At 49.7% G+C, this 22,746-nt stretch overlaps 1 protein-coding gene across 1 annotated transcript; it reads right to left on the bottom strand.

Moving 5' to 3' along the window:
* Window positions 1-3,279: 3,279 nt before the first annotated feature.
* On the bottom strand, window positions 3,280-4,526 carry LOC126530147 (putative nuclease HARBI1). The gene is made up of 2 exons (XM_050177569.3): window positions 4,207-4,526; window positions 3,280-3,730 (listed from the first exon to the last, which is right to left on the bottom strand). Exons 1-2 carry the CDS (start codon window positions 4,524-4,526, stop codon window positions 3,346-3,348), a joined length of 705 nt encoding a protein of 234 aa, XP_050033526.1. The 3' UTR covers window positions 3,280-3,345.
* Between the last annotated feature and the right edge of the window lie 18,220 nt (window positions 4,527-22,746).

Genomic DNA, 22,746 nt, shown 5'->3' with positions numbered 1-22,746 from the left:
AGCCATGCAGAGCTGCTCTTTCTACTTTTGTCACTTGCAATGAAGCGAAAGTGCAGACCACAGGAAGCATTGTGGAAGGCACGGGGTTATTTTTTTGTCGTGATCCGGCATGTGCTGTAGCACATGAGAGCTCTACTAAACCAGTCATCAAAATACAAAACTCTTTGTTTATACCGAGAATTGCGCGTTTCAGAAGCACGATTTTTTGAGCGGGATTATTTTAGTCGCGGAGGCAATCGGTTGTCGCGCTTCGGTCGTCTGGGCGGGGCCAGCGGGACCTCCCCTTTTTTCTAATGTTGTATCCGACTATATATATATACATATATATGTATATATTAATATATATATATATATATATATATATATATATATATATATATATATATATATATATATATATATATATATATATATATATATATATATGTGTATGCGTTCTGCGCTTTAATAAACATTTATTTGAGAGTTAGCGCTCGTCCTGCCTGCTCCTTTCTGTGTCCGTGTTCACTTCGCGCTACAATCCAAGGTCATGTTACCGTACCAACTCGCCCAACTTTCTATACTTTTGCAGTTCAAAGATGTCTACGGCTGTATTTTCTCACTTAAGTGCCGTAAAATAATGAATTTTTATCTCACTTAAGTTCGACGTCGTAAGCATGCTTGCTTTGTTGTGACAAATACTTCGCGACCTGCGGTGGTTGCTTGGTGGCTATGGTGTGGGGCTGCCAAGCACGAGGTCACGGCATCAAATGCTGGCCACAGCCGCCAAATGTCGATGGGGTCGACATACCAAAACACCGGTGTAATTAAATTTAGGACCACGTTAAAAAATCCCAGGTGGTACAAATTATTCTGGAGTTCCCCACCACAGCGTGCCTCCTAATCAGGTCGTAGTTTTGGCACCTAAAACACTATAATTTAATTTAAGCACCCCACTGTGATGTCGATGCTGTTTACTTCTTTGACATGATATGCATGGTTGTAGTCCTAAATTTGACGTCCTTTCTCAAGCGTCGGGGGTGCAAAATGGGCCTGGATGTTTTCGCTTGCCTTATAACCGCAATTTAGAATGTCCGACAGGTTTCAAACGAGCGCCGCAAGAGCATGCCTCCGTAGCAGTGGCCGCCTCGGTGTTTCGCGCTACTGACACGGTGGCGCTGACGGCTGAGCCGATCGCTGCGCCGCCTTACCATTGCAGGGAGCCCATAGCTGCATGGCGTCTGCACCTTCTAACGCTGCTGTAGCCTCTTTGATTATGCTGGTGTTCTGTCGCCGCAGTGTCATTCGCTTTGCCTTGAGCTTCTTCATGTCCCCCTTCGCTTGTTCTTTCTCGCGGGCCGTTGCACACCTCTCAGATGATGTGTTCTATCCGAGATTTCGGCACCATGTCGCATTTTGTAGAATACACTTATATTGAGGGAAACTCGTCAGGAAGTGACACGATAAACTTTTGGTAACAAAAAAATAATTATGTTCAAAGCATCAATACAAAAACGTGTTCTTTTCTCTGTTTCTTGGTCCTATTTGGGCGTCGGTCCAGACCGCCGTGCCTCCGTTCGAGTTGGGGAGTGAGTTTCCTCCTCACTTGCGGTTTCCCTTTATTCCAACCCCGCTTCGTTATCTGGGTTGTTCTCGTGTCTTTTCCCGAATACGGTCCCCGTTTCTTTTCTGTATTTTTCTTCATTTGTTGTTAACTTCCAAGTTCATAAGCCTGTAGTCTGGACTTTTTCTTCTGAAATGAAATAGAACGCGTTTAGTTTTTTTTTTTCAGTATTTAATGTTAACTTGTTATGAGAGAACCGCATGGTAACTCTGTCGTGATTTCTTCTTACAGCATAGAGAGCAAGGTACTTCAAAAAATGTTGCAGTGTCGTCGGCATACATTATAGCTGTGCACGACAGAGCAGGCGGGAGGTAATTTATGCACAAGAATGATATAGGGCCCGGCATGGTTATGGAGATATCGCAGATGTAATATTACTAAATTTCAAAGTTATTTGCTCAAGTACAACACATTTTTTCGCACCTGTGAGATAGCTAGAGAAGAACTGAAGTATATTGTTAGTAAAACCACAACATGCTATCTTTCTTTTGTAAAATGGAATGCGAGACCGTATATGGAATGCTTTCTTTATGTCCAAGAAAACGGCGATTGCTATTTCATTGGTAAATGGAATGCGAGACCGTACATGGAATGCTTTTTTTTATGTCCAAGAAAACGGCGACGGCTATATTGCTACGGAACAGCCGCCATAGTGAGGCTGCACTGAGGAGGAAGAAGACGGCGTAGGCCCGCTTGATAAAGCGTCGCCATTTTGGCCTTCCGTTAGCTTCCCTGTAAATATATTGTATATAGTATTGGGCTCCAGCTACACGTAACATTAATTTGATGGAGGTGGACGTTCCCCGTACCCGTCATGGAGCTTCGCAGCGGTCGCAACGGCGACAGTGCAACCTCGGCTCCGGCTGGCGGCACTTCATCTACGCAACCGTTACCGCCTGCAGCCCCGACCTACGTCGCCGTCTCCCCCCCTCGGGATCCAGCTTGATCTGGAATTCCTCTATTTTCCCTCTTACCGCTAACTCATTGATCGACTTCTTATGTACCAGTTGCTTCCGTTCCCTCCTCAGGTCTAGGCTTCATACACTGATACACTGCAGATAGCACAGACAGAATGGAACAGGTGAAAAACCACGCCAACAGTGCTCACTCGCTTGTGTTCACATGTCTCATTCTTTGTAGCTTGCCCGGAGTCAGCACGAGTACAATGCTGGTATGAAAATGTACAGGAAGGAGGCGAAACTGAGCTTCAGTGCCGATGGCACAGTTTTCAATGGCAATGAAAATATTCACACATGCAAAAAGCCTATGTGAATGCTCTGGGCTATAACCATACGCTGTAAATAATTCATTCGCAATTTAGCATGTGAATGAGAAAATTACTGAAGAAAAACTTCATAAAATGGGGCACAACTGCAAAGCAACGATTTCAAATTGGCTACTACTATCGCACACTGACTCAATGATAAACATCAACCACTGAACATGAATAGGGGTAACACAACTTCAGATATAACTGCAACACGTCGGCAAATAAACAGTGTAAATGACGTTTTCTGCAGGCATTCTTTTCTAGTCAATCTTGTAAGTGCACTCGTACTGTTGCATGGTAATGACATGACAATATAATCATAGAATGGTTAGCAGTGTCTAGTTGCGTGTTTCATTCCACTTCTGCTAGCTGTGCACTGGGAGAAGCAAAATTTACAGGTGAAACATTCTCGTATGCTGAATGCACGCTGACGTACTTTTCGACCACTGCCCTTGTTGTGCCATGCGCTGCATTATAGCGCCTTTTCGCTGGAGTGTCTGGTGTCCAGAATGGGGTCATTAGCCATGGCCCGACATGAGTATCCACTATCCCCCAACAAAAGGCCCGTGTGCACGCCCCTGTCGAAGCGTTTGGCGAGGCTGCTATTGGCGAGCATCCGCGCGTCGTGGGTTCCACTTGGCCATTTTGCGACGACGTCAAGTATCCGGCAGTTGGCATCGACGACGAGCTGAACGTTGATGGAATGGTAGAAATGCCGGTTGACATACGCCTCCTCCTTCTCCTCGGGTGCCTGGATCCTTACGTGCGTGCCGTCTATTGCACCCACCACGCAGGGGAAGCCGCCCAGACCGTAGAAGTTGGTATGCCCCTCAGCCAGCTCGTTCGGTGAGGGCCAGCTGGAGAATAGAGGAGCACAAACAACTTTTGTTGCATTACGATGTCATGCGAGATTACACTCGTACACCTGAGCACACATCGGAGCCTTCCTACAAGTAGTACTGTTCATACGGATCTAGCGCACAGCCCCGCAGGTGAAAAGTAAGCGTTTGTCGGGATCACCTCGAACTGCGTAGTTTCTGTGAAAAACGTGATTTTATCAACCCCGTCTCGCGATCGCTACGTTTACAATTGTATGCAGACGCGTAATATTTTTTTTGTTACACCGTCTCCTTGCATTGTACGCTGCTTGTTTTCTTGCAGACACCATCGACAAAGCGCTTTTTCCGCACTCTAATGTGCCACACTTGCGAAAGCTCCTACCTGACAAGGACGCACGGAGGCAGCCGCTACATATGGTGCGGTACTAAGTAAGAGCGGGGGATATGCGCAACAGGAAACTAGGAAAATCGCGAAGAGATAAGGCGAGGCTCACCGTATCCAAGTTGAGCAGTGGCGGACGAGAGCAAGAGCAACTCGCCGAACGGTGCGGCTCGCCGTCGATTCGTGCACGTTGATGGTATCGCCGGCCGTGATTAAAAAACCACCGGTAGCGAAGAACTTCAGCGCGAGCACCAATTGTCGCTCAGCGCTCAAAGCGTGGCTCCGACGAGTGGTATGCTGAAGATCGTCACGCAGGAGCTCGGCGAGGTAGGCGATGCCAGCACGACCAAACCGGAAACGCCTCTGAAGCTCGTCTTCGTCGAAAACTTCGAAGATATTCGTGCGATCCCGGAACACGCGTTCGCGGCGCATCAGGAGCTCGGCTATCAGTTCGAGTCGAGCCAGCCGCATGGCAGCCATCTTGGTACTGCGCGATAAAGATTGGAATCAGCCTGCGCATGGGCAGACTATGTCTGTAACTTACTTCTCAATCTTGTCCTAATCTAGCGGGCTGGCTTACGGTTTCGTGCAAGCGACTTAACGCCTAGGGAAGCTTAAGACTCCATTAAGACTGAAGTCGCTCTGTAGACGGGAATAAGACTGAGCTAAAGAGCTTTGTGCAACAGGGCTTTTCAACGGAGTCGGCCGTCCTGATGTTGACGACTGGCTCCGCTTATACGAACGTTTCAGCACCAGTCACAGGTGGGATCCGACTATTATGTTTGCGAACGTTCTTTTCTACCTCGACGGAGCTCCACTTGCATGATTCCAGACTCACGAAGAGGAGATCTTGAGCTGCTATCTCTTCAAAGAGAAGCTCCGCGACATTTTTGGCAATTCGTTCAGTCGCCAAGTCAATGCCAAGAAAGCCCTTGCCACACGTGTACAGACGTCGACCGAGTCCTACGTGTCGTACATTCTCGACGTCTTGACCCTTTGTGCCAAGGCTGACCCGACCATGTCTGAGGACGATAAGGTCAATCACGTCCTCAAAGGCATTGCTGACGACGCCTTCAATTTACTGGTGTTTACGAACGTCAACAGCATCGATGCGATCCTCAAGGAGTGCCGCCGTCTCGAGCATGCTAAAAGCCGCCGGGTATCCCAGCACATCACGCGACTTCCCAACACAGCTGCTACGTCATTCTGTGACGACCTCTTCCACCAGTCGTCATGATGTGGGAACTTGACCCGCATCTTTTGTAGTGAGGTCGAAGCGGCACAACCGGCGGCCCCTTCATTCCCGTCACCTGATCATTCTCCGGTGACAATCTCCTTGATCCAGGCCGTCGTCCGTCAAGAGTTGTCCAACGTCGGCCTGCAATCCATTCGTTGCATACGCTCGGAACCTTTCTCCACGCACGTCCCCACCGCGTTCTTCTTACTCGTCTTACGGACAGCGCAACCCCTCCGAATGGCTAACCGTGGACGACAAGCCAATCTGTTTTAACTGCCGACGCATTGGACATGTCGCTCGCCACTGCCGCAGCCGCTGGACTTCTCCGATACATTATTCTCCTGATTACCACCCTCGCCCTCTAGCGCGTCCTCTTCCTTCGCCCCCTCTATGCCCGCTCCATCATCTGACCCTGCGACACCTTAGACACGACCCCGCTACTCCCGCTCGCTTTCTCCGTCCCGTCGACAATCTCGTTCGCCCCCGTTACGCCGTGCTCCTTCTCCGACCTACTCGCCGCACCCCCGACCGGAAAACTAGACAGTGCAGCTTCTGGAGGCGAGCTGCAAAGACGACATGGGCTCAAAATTCTCGCTTCACGTTACCCACGAACAAGAATCTTTTGGACGTTCTCGTCGACAATGTTTATGCTGGCCTCACGGATCGCACTTGACGGGATCTAAGCGTTCGCTGTCCAGCTAGATAACGGGTAGAACGCAGTTGAACATTTAAAACAAACTTTATTTCACTAAGAAGGTCAAAAAAGCAAGTCAAAAATACACAAAACGTTCAGTTTAAGCCCGTAAAAAAGTGGTCCGGTCTCTAGGGCCGCCGGGGCGAGTCTGCCCGTCCCGCGCTTTTCCAACCGCGGTTTCCATTCCCGTCGCCGCCCCCAGGCCCGGCAAACAACACCCGACACCCCGAAGCGTCGTCGCTGAGTCACTGCCAGGAACCGAACGGAGGGAGCGGGCCCTTTCTCTCGCGCACAGCTCGGAGTCCGCGGGGGGGGTCAGTGAAAGAGAAAGCAATAAAAGTAAGGAAGGCTCGCTTCCTTCTTGAAAGAAAAGTCTGACCGTGCATTCGCGATGCGCACAGTGTCTTTTGTTGTTGAGACGCCACCACTATATCCGGGTCACAGCAAACGCACAACTTCTGTTGTTGGTCGGAAGAATGTTTTCACAACCCCGTCTTTAGCTGTTTTGAGCTAGACCTTGCGCAACCTTCCATCCGCGCTGGGCAGGCTTCGTGTAATCACTCCGACGGGCCAGTCGTTGCGGGTTGTTTCTTTATCCCTGAGTAGAACGACGTCGCCTTCTTTGAGGTCGGGTTTTGCTGCTTGCCATTTTCGGCGTTGCTGCAAAGTAGTGACATACGTTGTGCGCCCGCGCTTCCAGAACTCGTCAGCCAGGTTTTGCACGAGTCGCCAATGCCGTTTGTAGAGGTTGCTTGTATATAACTGCCCAGTTGTTACAGATGCGCTTCCGTGTTTTTGGGTTAAGAGTGTCGCCGGAGTTAGGATTGTGGGATCTTCGGGGTCAGACGAAGTAGGAATTATGGGCCTGGCATTAATGATGGCCTCAAGTTCTGCCAAAAAGGTTGCAAGAACGTCATGCGTGAGCCGTTGATGACGTGACTGCATGAGCATTGAGTGAAAAATCTGGCACAGCTCCCATATGGGACGCGTGCGCTGGATTGAATATCCATTTGCAGCCGTTTCCGCTGAGGAACTTGCCTATTTGTGAGCGATCAATGCCCTCTGCGCTGATTCCAAGTTCTCTGCAAGCTCCGAGAAAATTGGTCCCGCAGTCAGAGCGTATTAGCTTGATGGGCCCTCGCACTGCAAGGAGCCTTCGGAAGGCATTAATGAAACTCGACGTATCCATTGATTCGATCAGCTCAATGTTCACTGCGCGAATGCTTAAGCAAGTGAACATGACTGCCCAGCGCTTGCTGTTTGCAACACCACCTCTTGTTCAGCGAGAGGCAATCATCCAGGGACCGAAAACATAAATGCCAACGTTCGTGAAAGGAGGATCTGTGCTGATTCGGTCTGCCGGAAGCTCAGCCATCTTCTGGTCGTGACAGCACCCTCGCAGCTTCTTCCATGAAATGCATGCTTGAAGCACGGATGAGATGCACCTTTTACCTCCGACGATCCAATACCCAGAAGCTCGTACGGCTCCTTCTGTGAAGTGTCGGCGCTGGTGTTGCACGCATTCATGGTGGTGGCGCACGAGAAGCGTCGCCACATGGTGCCGACCCGGCAATAAGAGAGGGTGTTTCTCATCGTCCGGAAGGTCGCTTCTGTTCAAGCGGCCGCCGACGCGGATCAAGTCGTTGGCGTCTGAGAATGGGTCAAGCCTTCGAAGCGAGCTTGTCTTGTGAACCTGCTCTCCTCTCTGGATACAGCATATCTCTTCATAAAATGCGTCCTGCTGTACTGCGCGAATGACGACGAGCCTGGCTTTGGAGAGCGCCTCAACGGGAGCTACCTCTCCTTGTGATGCGTTCTTTGCGCGACGGGCAACCTGGATCAGACTTGCTACAGCACGAGTGAGAGATTTCCAGTATGAGAGCCTATGAAAGTGTTCGGCTCCGAGTCGCTGTCATTTGTTCACCTCCGTCGCCAGAGTGCAGACTTCAGGGCGCATTTCTCCGTCTTCATCAGGACTTAGCAGGATGAAGCTCGACGATCGTGCTTCCTCTTCTCGCCGTGAGAGAAAATCAGGTCCGAACAACCAGTTCGCGCTCTTAACCTGTGCCGCTGCAATCGCTCTAGTGGCGTGGTCTGGTGGATTTTCGTCTGCGTGAACGTATTTCCATTGCTCAGGTTGCGTGCTGCCACGTATCCGCTGCACCCTGTTGGCCACATACACGTAGAACCTTCTTGTTTCGTTGTATATGTAACCCAAGACAACGTTGCTATCCGTGTAGAACGTGACTGAGTTCGGCTGGAAGTCCGATTCTCGTAGTATAGAATCGGTCAACTCTACAGCAAGCACTGCTGCACACAACTCAAGCTTTGGGATGGTGTGTTCTGGTTGTGGAGCAAGCTTGGCCTTTCCCATGACAAATCCGACGTGTCTGTTTCCTTTCTTGTCAGTCACGCGTAGGTATGCCACCGCTGCGACGGCCCTTGTGGACGCGTGTGAAAATACATGAATGTCCCTACTTTCGGCTTCAAGCATCGAGACTGGCGCATACGTTCTTCGCACGTGAAGGTGCTGTAGTGTTTGGAGAGAGTTCTTCCACTCGTCCCATCTCTGCTTCTTCTCGTCCGAAAGCGGCGTCTCCCAGTAACAACCCTTCGTCACGAGGTCACGGAGAAGGTACTTACCTTGAACCGTTATTGGAGCCACAAACCCTAGTGGATCGTAAAGGCTGTTGACGGTCGACAGCACTCCTCGCCGCGTATATGGCCTTTCCTGACGAGGAGCCCTGAAGACGAAGCTGTCGTCACCTATGTCCCACAGTAGACCAAGACTTCTCTGCGGAAGGGACGCGTCTGTGCCGAAGTCGAGGTTCTTCAGTCCCTGGGCGTGGTCTTCTCGAGGAAATGCATTCAGCACATTCTGCCTATTCGAAGCTATCTTGTGCAGCCTTATGTTAGCTGTTGCAAGCATTTTCTGCGTTCTTTGCAGCAGACTAATGGCGTCTTCTACGCTCGGAAGAGACTTAAGCGCATCATCGACGTACAAATCTCTTTCAACGAACTTCCTGGCATCTTCACCAAATCGTGGGGCAGCTTGTTGGCCAGTCCGTCGAAGGCCATACATTGAAACAGCTGGCGATGGACTGTTGCCGAAAACGTGAACCTTCATTCAGCACTCTATAATTTCTCTGGTGATATCATTGCCCTTAAACCAGAGGAACCTCAGGTAGTTCTGATGGTCCTCGCGAACCATGAAACTATAGAACATTTGCTGGACGTCTGCTGTAACTGCAACTGGTTCTTGCCGGAAGCGTATCGAAATCCCCACAAGGTTATTCGTCAGGTCAGGGCCGGTCAGGAGAACGTTGTTCAGAGATCGCCCTTTATACTGAGCGCTGGAGGATTGATACGACTCGGATTTGATCAGCCTTCTGGGGGTGGGGAACGCGGAAAATGGGCAGATACCAACATTCTTCGTCCACGTGAAGTGGTGGAGCTTCCTCTGCATGACCCTTGATGAAGAGCTCATTCATGAAGTTCACGAAACGTTCCCTTGTTTCAGGATTTTTTCGCGGGGTACGCCGTAGCGAGAGCAGACGAGACAGAGCTTGTTCTCTGTTGTTCGGAAGCCGACTTCTCAGTGTGCGAAAGGGGAGAGGGGCGACCCAATTGTTTAAATTGTCTTGGGTGAATTCACTATTCATTATCTTGAGGAATGTCTTGTCTTCCATGGAGGGAGCACGCTGGTTCTCAAGTTCTGTTGTTTCGAAAAGAGGCGGGGCCAGGGTGGCATCTAATGTTGCTGCCAATTGTAAATCTTTTGAGACCTTATCCGCAGAGTAGAGAATCGGCGCCTCCCTTACGAAGAAATGTCTTGGACACGGCTCAAAAAGAGATGGTCGCCCACTGTCCAGCACATAGGTCTTGAACACGTTGACGCTACCCGTTTTCCGCGTTCGACCAACGCAAACGTCGCTGACAATGACCCATCCGAGGTCGAGCTTCTGAGCATACGGCGCGTCGTGGGGTCGGTTGATTGTCTGACGAACCTTGTGAGCTCTTAGGATGTCCCGGCCAAGGAGGAGCAGTATTCCAGCTCTTCATGAGGCGGAATGTAATTCGCTACAGACTTCAAGTGCGGGTAGTGCCTTGCAGCGTAAGGTGTTGGAATTTCATCTCTGTTTTCTGGAATTGCCTTGCACTCGAGGAGAGGCGGAACAGAGAACTTGACTTCGCCTGACATGCTCTGCACGAAAAAACCATGAGCGACTCTTCCAACCACTTCAGTACTGCCGGAGCAAGTGCGGAGCGCGTATTGCGTAGGCGTCCCCTTCACTCTGAAATCGTTGAGGAGTTCTATCCTAACCAACGAGCGATTACTCTGGTCGTCAAGAATAGCGTACGCTCTCACTGTCTTCTCAGGCTGAGCCTCATGGGTCACCTCTACGAGGCAGATTTTAGCACACGACTTTGTGCTGTTGCCAGCGTTCGCCACTTCGGTACGCCTAGATGTGACTCTTCTTTCTGAGTCATCTGTGGTACTGTCATCAGACCCACTAGCCCTTGACGGCTCTGAGGTTGGTGATGCTGGGTGAAGCGCTGTGGCGTGGTCGGCGCTGTCGCATATGAGGCATATCACAACTGCGTGACATTGCCACTGCATGTGGTTCTTGGATGAGCAGCATCGTAGGCAGATCCTTTGATTCTTTATGAAAGATTGCCGCTCTTCCAAGGTTTTCTCACGGAAGGCGCGACACCTTTCCAAAGGGTGAGGTTTCTTGTAATATGGACACCACCTTTTCAAGTCCTTCGATTCCGGTTGCTGTTCGTTAGCAGTGGCATCTTGATTAACCTTGGCAGAAGCAGGATCCACTTCTGTTTTTCTCGCTGACACAGATGATCTTTGCCGCGTGGTCTTGGCAGCATTGTCTTCCTTCCTTTGATGGAATTCAGACGAGGCATTTTGTGGGTGCAAGATTAAACTTCGGTCGTTCCGCATGCTGGCCTGATCTCTAACAAATTTGCAAAAGAAAGAAAAGGGTGGAAATGCAGTGTTGTGATCTTTCTTATATTTCGATCCCGCGGACATCCAATTTTCTGAAGTCCAGATGGCAACTTCGAGACAATTTTGTTCACCCTTCTTGCTGTATCCAAATAGCCAAGACCGGCAAAATACGGGTCAGTTTTCGCAACCTCGAGGTCTAGCAGGAGGTCGCCAAGTTCTTGGAGTCTGGTATTTTCCCGGTAAGATATCTTCGGGAAGTCTTCCAGCCGCTTCAGTAGTGCATCCTCAATTGCCTCAGGGCGCCCGAAGACGTCGTCGAGCCGTTTCCACACAACGTTCAAGCCCGTTGAAAAGTCGTCGACATGCACTGATTTGAACCTCCGAGCCTGATGTGACGATTCAGGGCCAAGCAACTTGATGAGAAGGTCTAGCTCTTCTTGGGCAGAAAGACCTAGATCTCTGACAATACCCTTGAACGATGATTTCCAAGCGCGAAAGTTCTCAGGTCGATCATCAAACTTGATAAGACCGCTTGAAACAAGGTATTTGCGGCACAGAAATTTAAGGACATCGGCTAGCTCTGAGCTTGAACTGTTGTGTGCCGGGGCGTACACAAGCGACTGCGGATCAACTCGTAAGTCCATAGGACGACTCGTAGCTCCAGCATGCTTATAACTTGGGTTGTTAGGGGCAGCATGGTAGTCAGGTGGACGTTCATCAGCTCGCAGACACATCGAATTATTCGCAGCTGTGTTGGCCCTCGGCGACGTGAGAGCATTGTTTACGTCGTCGCTAGAGTTGGTAACGGCCTCCTCAGTAAACACGAGCGCAGATTTGCGTAGGGCTTGCTGTTCTTCGATATAGCTCCCAGTCTGCTGCTTTCGGCCCACAGAAGGGAGCGTGCGCATGTGCTCCCCGCCATCCTGCTCCACGGCTGCCTCGAGCGCATTCGCCTGTGCGTTTGCTGCTACCGCTTCTTTTTCATGCTGCAAAATGTCCAATTCAGCCTGAAACCTTGCCTTCTCAATACGCATCGCAGCATCTCTGCGACCAAACTCTGCTCTGGCCCAGACGGCTTCAGCTTGTGCGCGTGCTTGTACGGCGGCTAGGCCGATTGTTGACGACCCCGATCGTCGTGACCTCGAAGAAACGCTTGAGTGGGCCGATAGAGAGTGCTGCGACGTTACCTCTTGTAAGCGGTCGCGTTCTCGTTCTGTAGCCTCACGTAATTTGTCGCTTACAGTCACATAACGACCTGCGTCGATTGCTTTCTGAAGTTCTAATTCTTGCTGGGTTTCAGATCTGCTCGTTTTGGCGAGGAAGGTAGCGTATCTGGCGGCGACGTGCTCGTAGCGCTCATAGCTTGCGCGAAACTGCGTTGCAGCACTGTTAACGTCTTCCTCTTTCACACATGACACTTTGAAGATAGCTGTCTCCACGTTCTTCCAGGCAGCGTTTGTTCTCCGGCAGTGCTCTTCGCGGCTCGTTTCATACGTTTCTTTAGCTTTCATGGAAAACGTAGTTGCTCTTTGTGGTCGAATATTTGCCGTGGAAGCTTCATGCTCTGCTGTCATAATTTCAGACGTTTCAGGCGTCAGCTCGTCCAGACCCATTTTGGCGTGCGTGCTTCACGACGTATCTCACTCAAAGCGGACGTATGTGGTGAAGCCTGCTAAGCTGCGCGATGGAATTTGAAACGAGCCCACCTTGTCGTTGCCCTGTGTGCCGTCAGCTGCTCAACTTGCAGGCGATGCCGTGTCCTTGCAGTAGGCGGATGCCATGGTTAAACCGGAGGTCTTGCCGTGCGAAGTATTCCACTGCAGCGGATGTTAAGCTGGCGGCCGATGGCAGTCGACTTCACTTTTTTACTATGCTGGCCTCGCGGATCGCACTTGACAGGATCAAAGCGTCCGCTGCCCAGCTAGATAACGGGTGAACGCAGTTGAACATTTAAAACAAACTTTAAATACACTAAGAAGGTCAAAAAAGCAAGTCAAAAATACACAAAACGCTCAGCTTAAGCCCGTAAAAAAGTGGTCCGACCTCTAGGGCCGGTGGGGCGAGTGCCCGTCCCGCGCTTTTCCAACCGCTGTTTTCATCCCCGTCGCCGCCCCCAGGCCCCGCAAACAACACCCGACACCCCGAAGCGTCGTCAATGGGTCACTTCCAGGAACCGAACGGAGAGAGCGGGCCCTTTCCCTCGCGCACAACTCGGAGTCCGCGGGGGGTCAGTGAAAGAGAAAGCAATAAAAGTAAGGAAGGCTCGCTTTCCTCTTGAAAGAAAAGTTTGGCTGTGAATTCGCGATGCGCACAGAACAATGTTCTTGTGTGCGCGTTGAGTGACGCCGGAGCGCATGTGTCCATTATGAGTGCTGCTCTTTGCCATCGGCTCAAGAAAGTTTTGACACCCGCCCCGAACCGATTCGTACAAGTCGCCGACGGAGGGACTGTCGCTATTTTTGGCATGTGCTCTGCCCGACTCACCATTGCTGAGAGACACACCATCGTTCTCTTCACCCTCATCGAGCATTGCCCTCACGAACTCATTCTCGGTCTGGATTTCCTTGCCGGTCATTCGGCCCTCACTGACTGTTCGGCCGGCTCATTTCGCCTTGACTTGCCTCTTCTTGCCGACCCTGTGGACCCACCTCCAAGCCGTTTGAGCTGCATGGATTTTATTCGCCTACCACCTCAATCTGTGACGCACGTCGACTTGTTGTCCTCACCAGCTGTACCTGACGGTAATTACGTGGTCGCACCAATTCCGGCAGTTATACTTACGCATGGTGTTACCGTGCCGCACACTGTGCTGACAATTACTGTCAACCGCACCTGCCTTCCTCTTGTCAATTTCGCGCTAACCGTGCAAGTTCTGCCTCAGGGGATTTCATTGGCTATAATTAGCACTTTGCAGGATGATGAGATCGAGCCATTCACAGTGGAAGATCGTCACAGCTCAGTCCATACCGTGACGTCATCGCACGGTACTGACGTCGACATTGAGAAGATGGTTTCCTCTGACCTTGCACCTGTTCAAGCTGAAGCCCTTTGCCGCGTTCTTGACGGCTATCGCGACATTTTTTACTTTGACAATCGACCCTTAGGTCAAACGTCCGTCGCGACCCATCACATAAACACTGGCGATGCGAACCCTATTCACCGACGTCCATATTGTGTTTCTGCGTCCGAACGAGCTGTTATCCAACAGGAAGTCAAAAAGATGCTTGCAAAGCACATTATAGAGCTTTCCTCTAGTCCCTGGGCTTCTCCCGTCGTACTTATCAAAAAGAAGGATGGAACGTGGCGTTTTTGTGTAGATTATCGCCACCTAAACAAAATCACAAAAAAGGACGTCTACCCTTTGCCACGTATTGATGACGCTCTAGACTGCTTGTACGGTGCCACCTATTTTTCTTCTATCGACTTACGGTCCGGCTACTGGCAGATATCCGTCGACGACATGGACCGAGAGAAGACTGCATTTATTACCCATGACGGCCTTTATCAGTTCAAGGTGATGCCTTTCGATCTCTCTAACGCGCCCGCCACCTTCGAACGAATGATGGACTCTTTGCTTCAGGGGTTCAAATGGTCCACCTGTTTGTGCTATCTGAATGACGTCATCGTTTATTCGCCCACATTTGACACGCAACTAGACCGTCTTTCAGCGATTCTTGACGTGTTCCGCCGCGCCGGTCTCCAGTTGAATTCGTCAAAATGTCACTTCGCTCACCGCCAAATCACCGTCCTTGGACAACTCGCGGACGCCAGAGGCGTGCGACCTGATCCGGACAAAATTCGCGCCGTTAAGAACTTTCCTGTTCCGAAGTCTACCAAGGACGTTCGTAGTTTCGTAGGGCTGTGTTCTTATTTCCTACGCTTCGTGAAGTATTTTGCGACCATCGCACGTCCTCTTACCGACCTCTTGAAGAAAGACGCCCCATTTTCTGGGGGACCTGACCATGCCACATCTTTTTCGCGGCTCACTACTCTCCTTACCACGCCTCCAATTCTGGCCCACTTTGACCCGTCTGCCTCAACGGAAGTTCGAACTGATGCCAGTGGTCACGGCATAGGAGCAGTGTTAGCACAACGCCAGCGTGGACATGATCGCGTTACAGCCTATGCCAGCCGACTTCTATCACCCGCTGAGCGCAATTATTAAATCACAGAGCGCGAGTGCCTCGCTCTTGTGTGGGCTGTTGCGAAGTTTTGTCCATACTTGTACGGATGGCCCTTCTGTGTCATCACTGATCACCACGCACTCTGCTGGCTATCCTCGCTCAAGTACCCCACGGGACGACTCGCTCGATGGGCGTTACGCCTGCAAGAATATACCTTTTTCGTGGTATATAAGACGGGACGCTTGCACCAGGATGCCGATTGTTTGTCCCGCTACCCTGTCGACGAACCGACTGATGCGGACGCCATTGCTTGCGTTTTCTCTGTGTCCCAGTTGCTTGAAATCGGCAACGAGCAACGCCGCGATCCTTCATTACGAGGCCTCATCGACCATCTGGAGTCAACGCCTGGCGACGCCTCTCTTCGGATGTTTCTCCTTAAGGAGGGGACATTATACCGCCGCACTCTCGATCCACACGGCCTTGACCTTCTGCTCGTAATTCCATCACACATGTGTTCGACTGTCCTCCAACAACTTCACGACGCTCCCTTGGCTGGACACTTCGGCGTCTCGCTCACATACGACCGTGTACGCCGTCGATTCTTTTGGCCGGTTCTCGCCCGCTCCGTGCGGCGCTACGTTGCAGCTTGTGAGCCCTGTGAGCGCCGGAAGAAGCCCTCCACACTTCCAGCTGGATGTCTCCAGCCGATCGACATCCCACCGGAACCCTTTTTCCGTGTTGGTCTAGACCTTCTTGGACCGTTTCCTCTCTCGGGCTCCGGAAATAAATGGGTCGCCGTCGCTACTGAATATGCTACGCGGTACGTAATCACCAGAGCCCTTCCGACAAGTTGTGCTACTGACGTTGCTGACTTTCTGCTCTATGACATTATTTTAGTGCACGGTGCTCCGCGCCAATTACTCACTGACCGTGGCCGCAGCTTTCTGTTGGCAGTCGTCGAGGACATCCTCCGCTCCTGCTCGACAAAGCACAAGTTCAGCACGTCCTACCACCCACAGACCAACGGCCTCACGGAGCGCCTCAACCGGACCATCACCGACATGCTTTCAAAGTACGTTGCGACCGACCACCACGACTGGGTTCTTCACTTACCATATGTGACGTTCGCGTATAATTCATCGCGTCACGACACCACCGGCTATTCACCATTCTACCTACTATATGGCCGAGAACCCGCGTTACCCTTGGACACTTTGTTGCCCTCGGCCACACGTTCAACCACTGAATACGCCCGCGACGCGATCGCACATGCCGACCACGCGCGCCAGCTCACCCGCACCCGTCTCGAGGCCTCACAGGAGCATCAGAGACGCCTCTATGATTGCCACCATCGCGACGTGCACTTTACTCCGGGTTCTCTGGTGCTTCTCTAGTCAGCCATTCGACGTGTGGGCCTTTCCGAAAAGCTGCTGTCACGCTACACTGGCCCATACCATGTGGTGCGACAAGCGACCGATGTCACGTATGAAGTCATCCCCGCCAACCTGTCAGCGTCATCGTCGGCTGCAAGTGACATCGTTCACGTGGCGAGACTAAAGCCATACCAGACACCTTTCACCGTGGATGTGTACATTAAGCACCGGGACGGTGCTTCTACTGCCGGGGGTGATGCTACGGAACAGCCGCCACAGTGAGGCTGCACTGAGGAGGAAGAAGACGATGTGGGCCCGCTTAATATAGCGTCGCCATTTTGGCCTTCCGTTAGCTTCCCTGTAAATATATTGTATATAGTATTGGGCTCCAGCTACACGTAACAATATCATTGTTATGAACTGCTGAGTTTGCCAACTGTGCCAGAATAAACACAGCCGCTTTATCGACCTATTATTAATGAAACCATGTGGTTCAACAAAAATTATTTCATTTTCATTAAGAAATCGGCTGAAACTAGGCTTAAATATATCTTTTTTCAAAAAGCGCATTGACAATGCTAAGCCAGAGGTGAGCCAGTAACTGCTCGTGTTTTCTTGGTCCCCAGATTTGTATACAGGGACCACTGCCGAACTCTCGAATATGTTTTCGTGAGAGCCACTGTGTAGGGTGCTATTCATGACGTGGCAAAGTGGCTGTGAATGAAGATCTAGGGCGCTATAACGTAAAACTATTCCAAACTTTTCTATTCCAAATCTGCTATCAGCCCTCCACGATTGGTCAAAAACTTTTTTCGACCACCCCCACTTCACCTGTCTGTCACGCGACGTCACGAAAACCGCGATACCTCCCCATCTGATATGATGTGTACACACTGATTATGCACGATTTGACAGAAAAAAGAAAAACAGTTATTTCTTATTCGACCCCTTTTCGCCATTAGCCCTCGGCTATTGGTAAAAAGGTTTCGGACTGCACCCACTTCACCTGCCTGTCACGCGACGTCACAAAACCGCAAGAACTCACCGCGTCAAAGTGACGTGTACGCGATAAGGATGCATTAATATGCCGAACAAAACTGAATTTTCTTCAGAATAGCCGTAGGCTGCCCCGTTCCGAAAGGAATGGAAGATGGCTGCCGCCGATCGCTCAGACGCTGGCTACTCGCACCTGCCGGAGAGCATGAGTGTATTTGCGTAGAATAAAACTTCTTGCGTGCCCGTGTAACGTTTTCGAGCACTTTCGGCACGTTTACCCCCTCATTCTGCCAACTCTTCTTTGCTGAGGGTCCGCTTTAGTGTCATTCTTGAGCTTCCGTTGCATGCCGCCGCTATTTTCGCCCAGCCACCGCAAGCTAAGTAAGGGAAAGCCGACCAATCGTAGACGCCGGCACCACCCTCTTCATCTGGTTATCGACTTTCAGTGCAGTGGCTCTGCCCCATCGAATCCCTCTCCACTTGAGCGTTCTCCTCGCCTCTTGTCAGCCAATTAGATACGACAAACAGCTCAGTGTAGGCAATGTTATTCGTTTTCCAAGCAAGCAAAAGTGACCTCCTACGAACGAGGAGAGCGTTTGATTGGTCTGTTCAGACAACCCTGTGGATGACCGCCCGGTGCTTGCGTTGGCGGTTACGCAAATTTGACGTCAGGAGATTGGAACTGAAACATATTGGAATAGTTTTACGTTATAGGGCCCCTATATTGTCTTTCATTGTAATCGCAGGAGTACCGTATTGAGAAACGGCTTTATTACACGGGAGCTTTAGGATTTCTGATCTAGTTTCCTCACAGGTTACTCTTGTAAGCTGGAGCTTCTTTCCAGTTTGCAAGGTGGTTTCAAAACGACTGTTTAATATTTTGTGGACATGTTCGTATTCTCTTATAGTTGTAAACATGTATATAAACCGTTGCCACCATTTATGTAAAATTGCCGGGTATGCGCTCTCCGGAAGCATTAAGGGCCCCGTGTCACAAACAAAAAGAAAATGCGGTGTTAGCTGCAAAGAAACAGCCATGCTAGCTGGGACAGGTGGGAATGTTCCCGTTCACCTGATAGGACGTGTGCGCGAGAAAGTTCAGCCTTCGTCAGCGTTTTTGTTGAGGCTGTGGTTGTCCGTGTGTGTGAATATTCTAAGATTGGGGACAGAATCTTTATATAATCTGCATACCTTAATTTTCTGCTGTTGTGCCATGCGATCCTTTGAAAAATGTTCCCTGCACATACATGAGATGATATTGTTCTGTATGCTCACCACCATGAATGTATCGAGTTCTCGGCCTTTTGTTTATTGCTATGAGAAAATTGGTTTCTTATGACCCAACCACTGGCACGCGTCGGAAAGCTTCGGCACGCGCCGAAGTGCCAAAAGCCTCAAAAGCGTCGGTCGGGAACATGGCGAAGCGCGACGACGCGCAGCGCTTATGTCTACTGCCGATGCTAGAAGTTTGCCGTCGCGAGGCGAAGCTGCGCCGGCGTGCACAAATGAGAGGCTGCGACGCGTCGCAGGCGTCAACCAATCGGAGGCTGCGAAGCCTCCGGCTGCTATGCCTATGATGGCCGCCCATGCGAAGGCGCCGGTACCAACGATCGTCCGGGTTCTTTGGACGCAAGGTGCGCGCGACAGTGTTCCTCAAAGACAGTTTTGTAACAGTAGGCCGACAACGACACGACCGATGACTGTGGGTTGTGGCAGTGCGACGTGGATCCGAAGCGACTTCGAACGACGCCGACTAATCCAACCTGCCCACTGGGTTCCGCCGGGGCTCAGTGCGATCGTCTGCTAAAACAGCCGACCGAATCTGTGCTTGTTGTATGTGTATCTTGTCGTGCTCAAAAAGAATGGGAACATGTTTACGAGCTCCGAAGTCTGGATAATCAGCACTCGCCTGCGGCGGAGGTTGTTTACGTTACGAGTAGGCCTAGAGCATCCAGTGAACGAACCCATCTGAGAAACTCTGTCGAAGGAAATTAATTTTCAGTTCCGTTTGGTGCTGCAGTGATTTAAAATATGGCACTCCTGATTTCGCGTGATGTGTGATGTGGTGAGTGAACCGTGTGGAACTTGGGGTGGTCAACCACGGCGTGTTTCGTGTGGTCTCAGGTGACTCAAGTTTAACGGGCAAGCTCTGCGCTGTTTCCAGTGGCAAAGATAACTTTCGAAAGGGAAAGACACTAGTAGCCGAACAATTGGAAGTACGTACATAATCAGCCATGCCACCCGTTTCAGATGTGAATCTAGTTCAATACAAGTTCACTGTTCTCCTTCACTCACTTCTTTCAAGTGTATGCGTCTTTTGGGCTACTTGGGGATCAATCGCTCGTGTAGCACTCAAGGACACTGACGCACTGAAGTATACGTGACGCTGCAGTCATGTTTGAGTCAGTGTGTCCTTATAGTTGAGTACTGCAAAAAGAAATTATCTGTTTGCAACGTGTGATCCGTGTGCAGTGCATAGCAGGGCCTGCATCATTGAAGACCTATGCATGTACCAGCGCATACCAGGATTGCTTCGATGCCTGCTTCAGAAGCAGCAAGTACTCAGTCAATGAAACTTAGATTTTCTCAATTTTTGTTTATGGAAAATGTAGATGGTGTGAGCGCATTGCGGGGAAGGTGCTTTGTGCAGTCGGTATGCCTAAAGTGCTGGAATCCCTTCAGCTTCTACTAAAATGTTTCTTGTCGCGATACTATAAATTGTAGTCAGGACAAAGATCTACTGAAAACCACGTTACTAACGCATCTGTGCAGAATGTGTTTGATTAACAAGTTAATACTTCCAGAACAACATTATGCCGATGCACAGCATATGTGCTTTAAATAAATACATTCCGTAAAGGTGAAGGACTGGGCCTACGATAACAAGCTTTGTAGTAGCACTGCAAAAAAGTGCTGCCATGCGTATCAGCCACAACAAAACTGCTGCGTGTCTAACCTACTTTCTCGGAGGCACCTCTATAAAGACGGCTCGGGCCCTTCCCATTCTGGGTGTAACATTCAGCTCTTCTCTCAACTTTTCTGCATATGTCACCAGCACTGTATGTAAATATCGGCCCACTCTTGGGTTTGTGCCCCGTGTCTCCCTTCCCTGATTACCTAAGGTTTTCCGAGCACTCTACACTTCTATCATTCTGTCACGACTTGAGTACTGCTCATCAGTATAGTCGACGTACCAAACTCGCGACGCTAACAAACTTAAGCTTGTTCAGCAGCGGACAACACGCGCCCTCTACTCCAATCTTTTCGGTTGTCGCAAGCTCATGCCAGCCTACGAGGATTCCCTCAAACCCCTCAAGTAGCACACCCTGCAATACCAGCGCAACGTTGCACTAGTCTATACTGCAGGGTGCTTGACGGCTCTCTGGGCAGCACTCATCTTCTCCATTTTGTCTGAACAAGTGGTCAGCACAGCCTGAGCCCTCATCACGTCTGTGTGGCCTGACACCACAACTCCATGAATATATCTGGCATACAGAGTTTTCTCTCCACCCCCCTGGCCATTCGGGTTGTCCTTCCTTGCGACCAGACTGAATTGGCACTCCTGTGTGTTGTGCACCTGTCAAATGTGTGCGTGTGTGCCGTGGTGTGTGTGCGCACGTCGAGGGGAAGGAGGTGTCTTCTTCACCCTACAAATTTCTGTTCCAGATGGCTGGCTATCAGACGCTCTGTAACATACAGGCATCAGCCTTTTTTTTATCCCAGAGTGCCAAATTGCCAAAAATTATTATTATTATTATTAGTAGTAGTAGTATTATTAGAATCATCACTACGACCCCATTGATTGTGTTGAAGCCAGCGTGACACATAATTCAAAATATTTCTGGAGCTTTGTGCGCTCTCACTCTTCTAAAAACAGTGCCAAAGATGTACGTCTTCTTCATGAAAATGGTGGTGTTGTCTCGAACACTGCTGATGCCTTTGCAGAACATTTCTGTTTGCTATATGGTGAGAAATATGCTTCAAGTAACCTTCCTTCTCAGTCTGGCACAGTGTGTACGCTATCAGTCAATGAAAACCTTGTTTTCAAGTGTATGAAGTGCCTTAAACCTTCCCTTTCTTGCGGTGTTGATGGTATTTCTTCCGCAGAGCTTAACCCTTTGAGACGCTGTCTACAAAATGCTAAGCTTCTCTTCACATAGATAATTACACAACATGCGCTTCACGCTCTTGGAATTACATGCCGTATATTGCATGATTTTTACTCACCTATTGTGTTTCTGAAATTCTGCTGTGTGCCGCCAACTACTAGAGTATGCCTCTGTAGGAGGGGGTGCAACGAGCAAATCTAATTCTGACCTCATTGTACGCATTCAGAATAAATTGATATCTATCTTAAAGCAGCACTTTTGCCATTCTGGCGACCACAGTTGAGCCTTCTCAAATATACTTCAACTCGCACCTCTAGATTCAAGACTTAATTAATCACACCTTTTGTTCCTGTATAAGGCGGTCCATGACATTATACATTCCCTAAAGCTTCTTCATCATATGCATTTGTTCGTGCCGCAACAGTATACCAGGTAGCATTCGACATTCGTTGCCTGGCCTTGTTCCAAGATTGTGCTGTATAAGACTCGACTCCAAAACATACTTCAGAGTTCATTTCCTGTGTTTTGTGTATCTGTAGATAATCACGTAGGGTTAACTCCCTTTTACTTTTCCTCGTTTCCTTTTTTCCTTATTTGTTTCTCTATCTTGCATTTTTTTTGTCTACCACATCCACGTTTTCTGTACATCTTGTCTCGCATAGTGCTCGTCAAGTGCACCAGTACAAGGGCTCTCTATATAGCTGTTCCTGGGCACTACAATAAACATTTGAATGATTGATTATTATCGTAGTACAAAATCGTGCTTTTTAAGTATGTACTAGTATACTATTCCAGTGCAGTAATTTGTGCAATTAAAAAAGGGCTTAAATTAAGAAAGTGCAATAATAATATGCTATGTGCCTGATCATATGCATTATGTTATTAATTTCTTCTGAGTTTTAACAATGGCTGGCTACTGTATCCAGTGTTGTGCAATAAAATAATATGCCACCGCAATTATTGCGTGCCTCGCAGAACAAATTGAATATATCTTTCGCAGTCAAAACGTCATAGCAAGCTGAAAACAATAAACGGCAATTTTTTTTTTTGTGCTGACGAAGTGTATATGAATGAATGTGTGTGGTTTAGTGGCTCAAGGGCCAGATATGGCCAAAGAGCGCCAAGACAGTGTTAGTGATTTAGCGGTGGAATGATG

Source organism: Dermacentor andersoni, chromosome 5, assembly GCF_023375885.2.
Source record: "Dermacentor andersoni chromosome 5, qqDerAnde1_hic_scaffold, whole genome shotgun sequence".
Classification (NCBI taxonomy): Eukaryota; Metazoa; Arthropoda; class Arachnida; order Ixodida; family Ixodidae; genus Dermacentor; species Dermacentor andersoni.
This window is presented reverse-complemented; position numbering and strand designations above follow the sequence as displayed.

What these genes read in the sequence shown, in the direction of transcription:
- LOC126530147 (XM_050177569.3), bottom strand. Translation starts at nt 4,526, where the DNA reads ATGCGCCGCGAACGCGTGTTCCGGGATCGCACGAATATCTTCGAAGTT. An exon ending in CACTGCTCAACTTGGATACG is followed by an intron (nt 3,731 to 4,206) that starts GTGAGCCTCGCC and finishes TCTATTCTCCAG; the next exon opens with CTGGCCCTCACCGAACGAGC.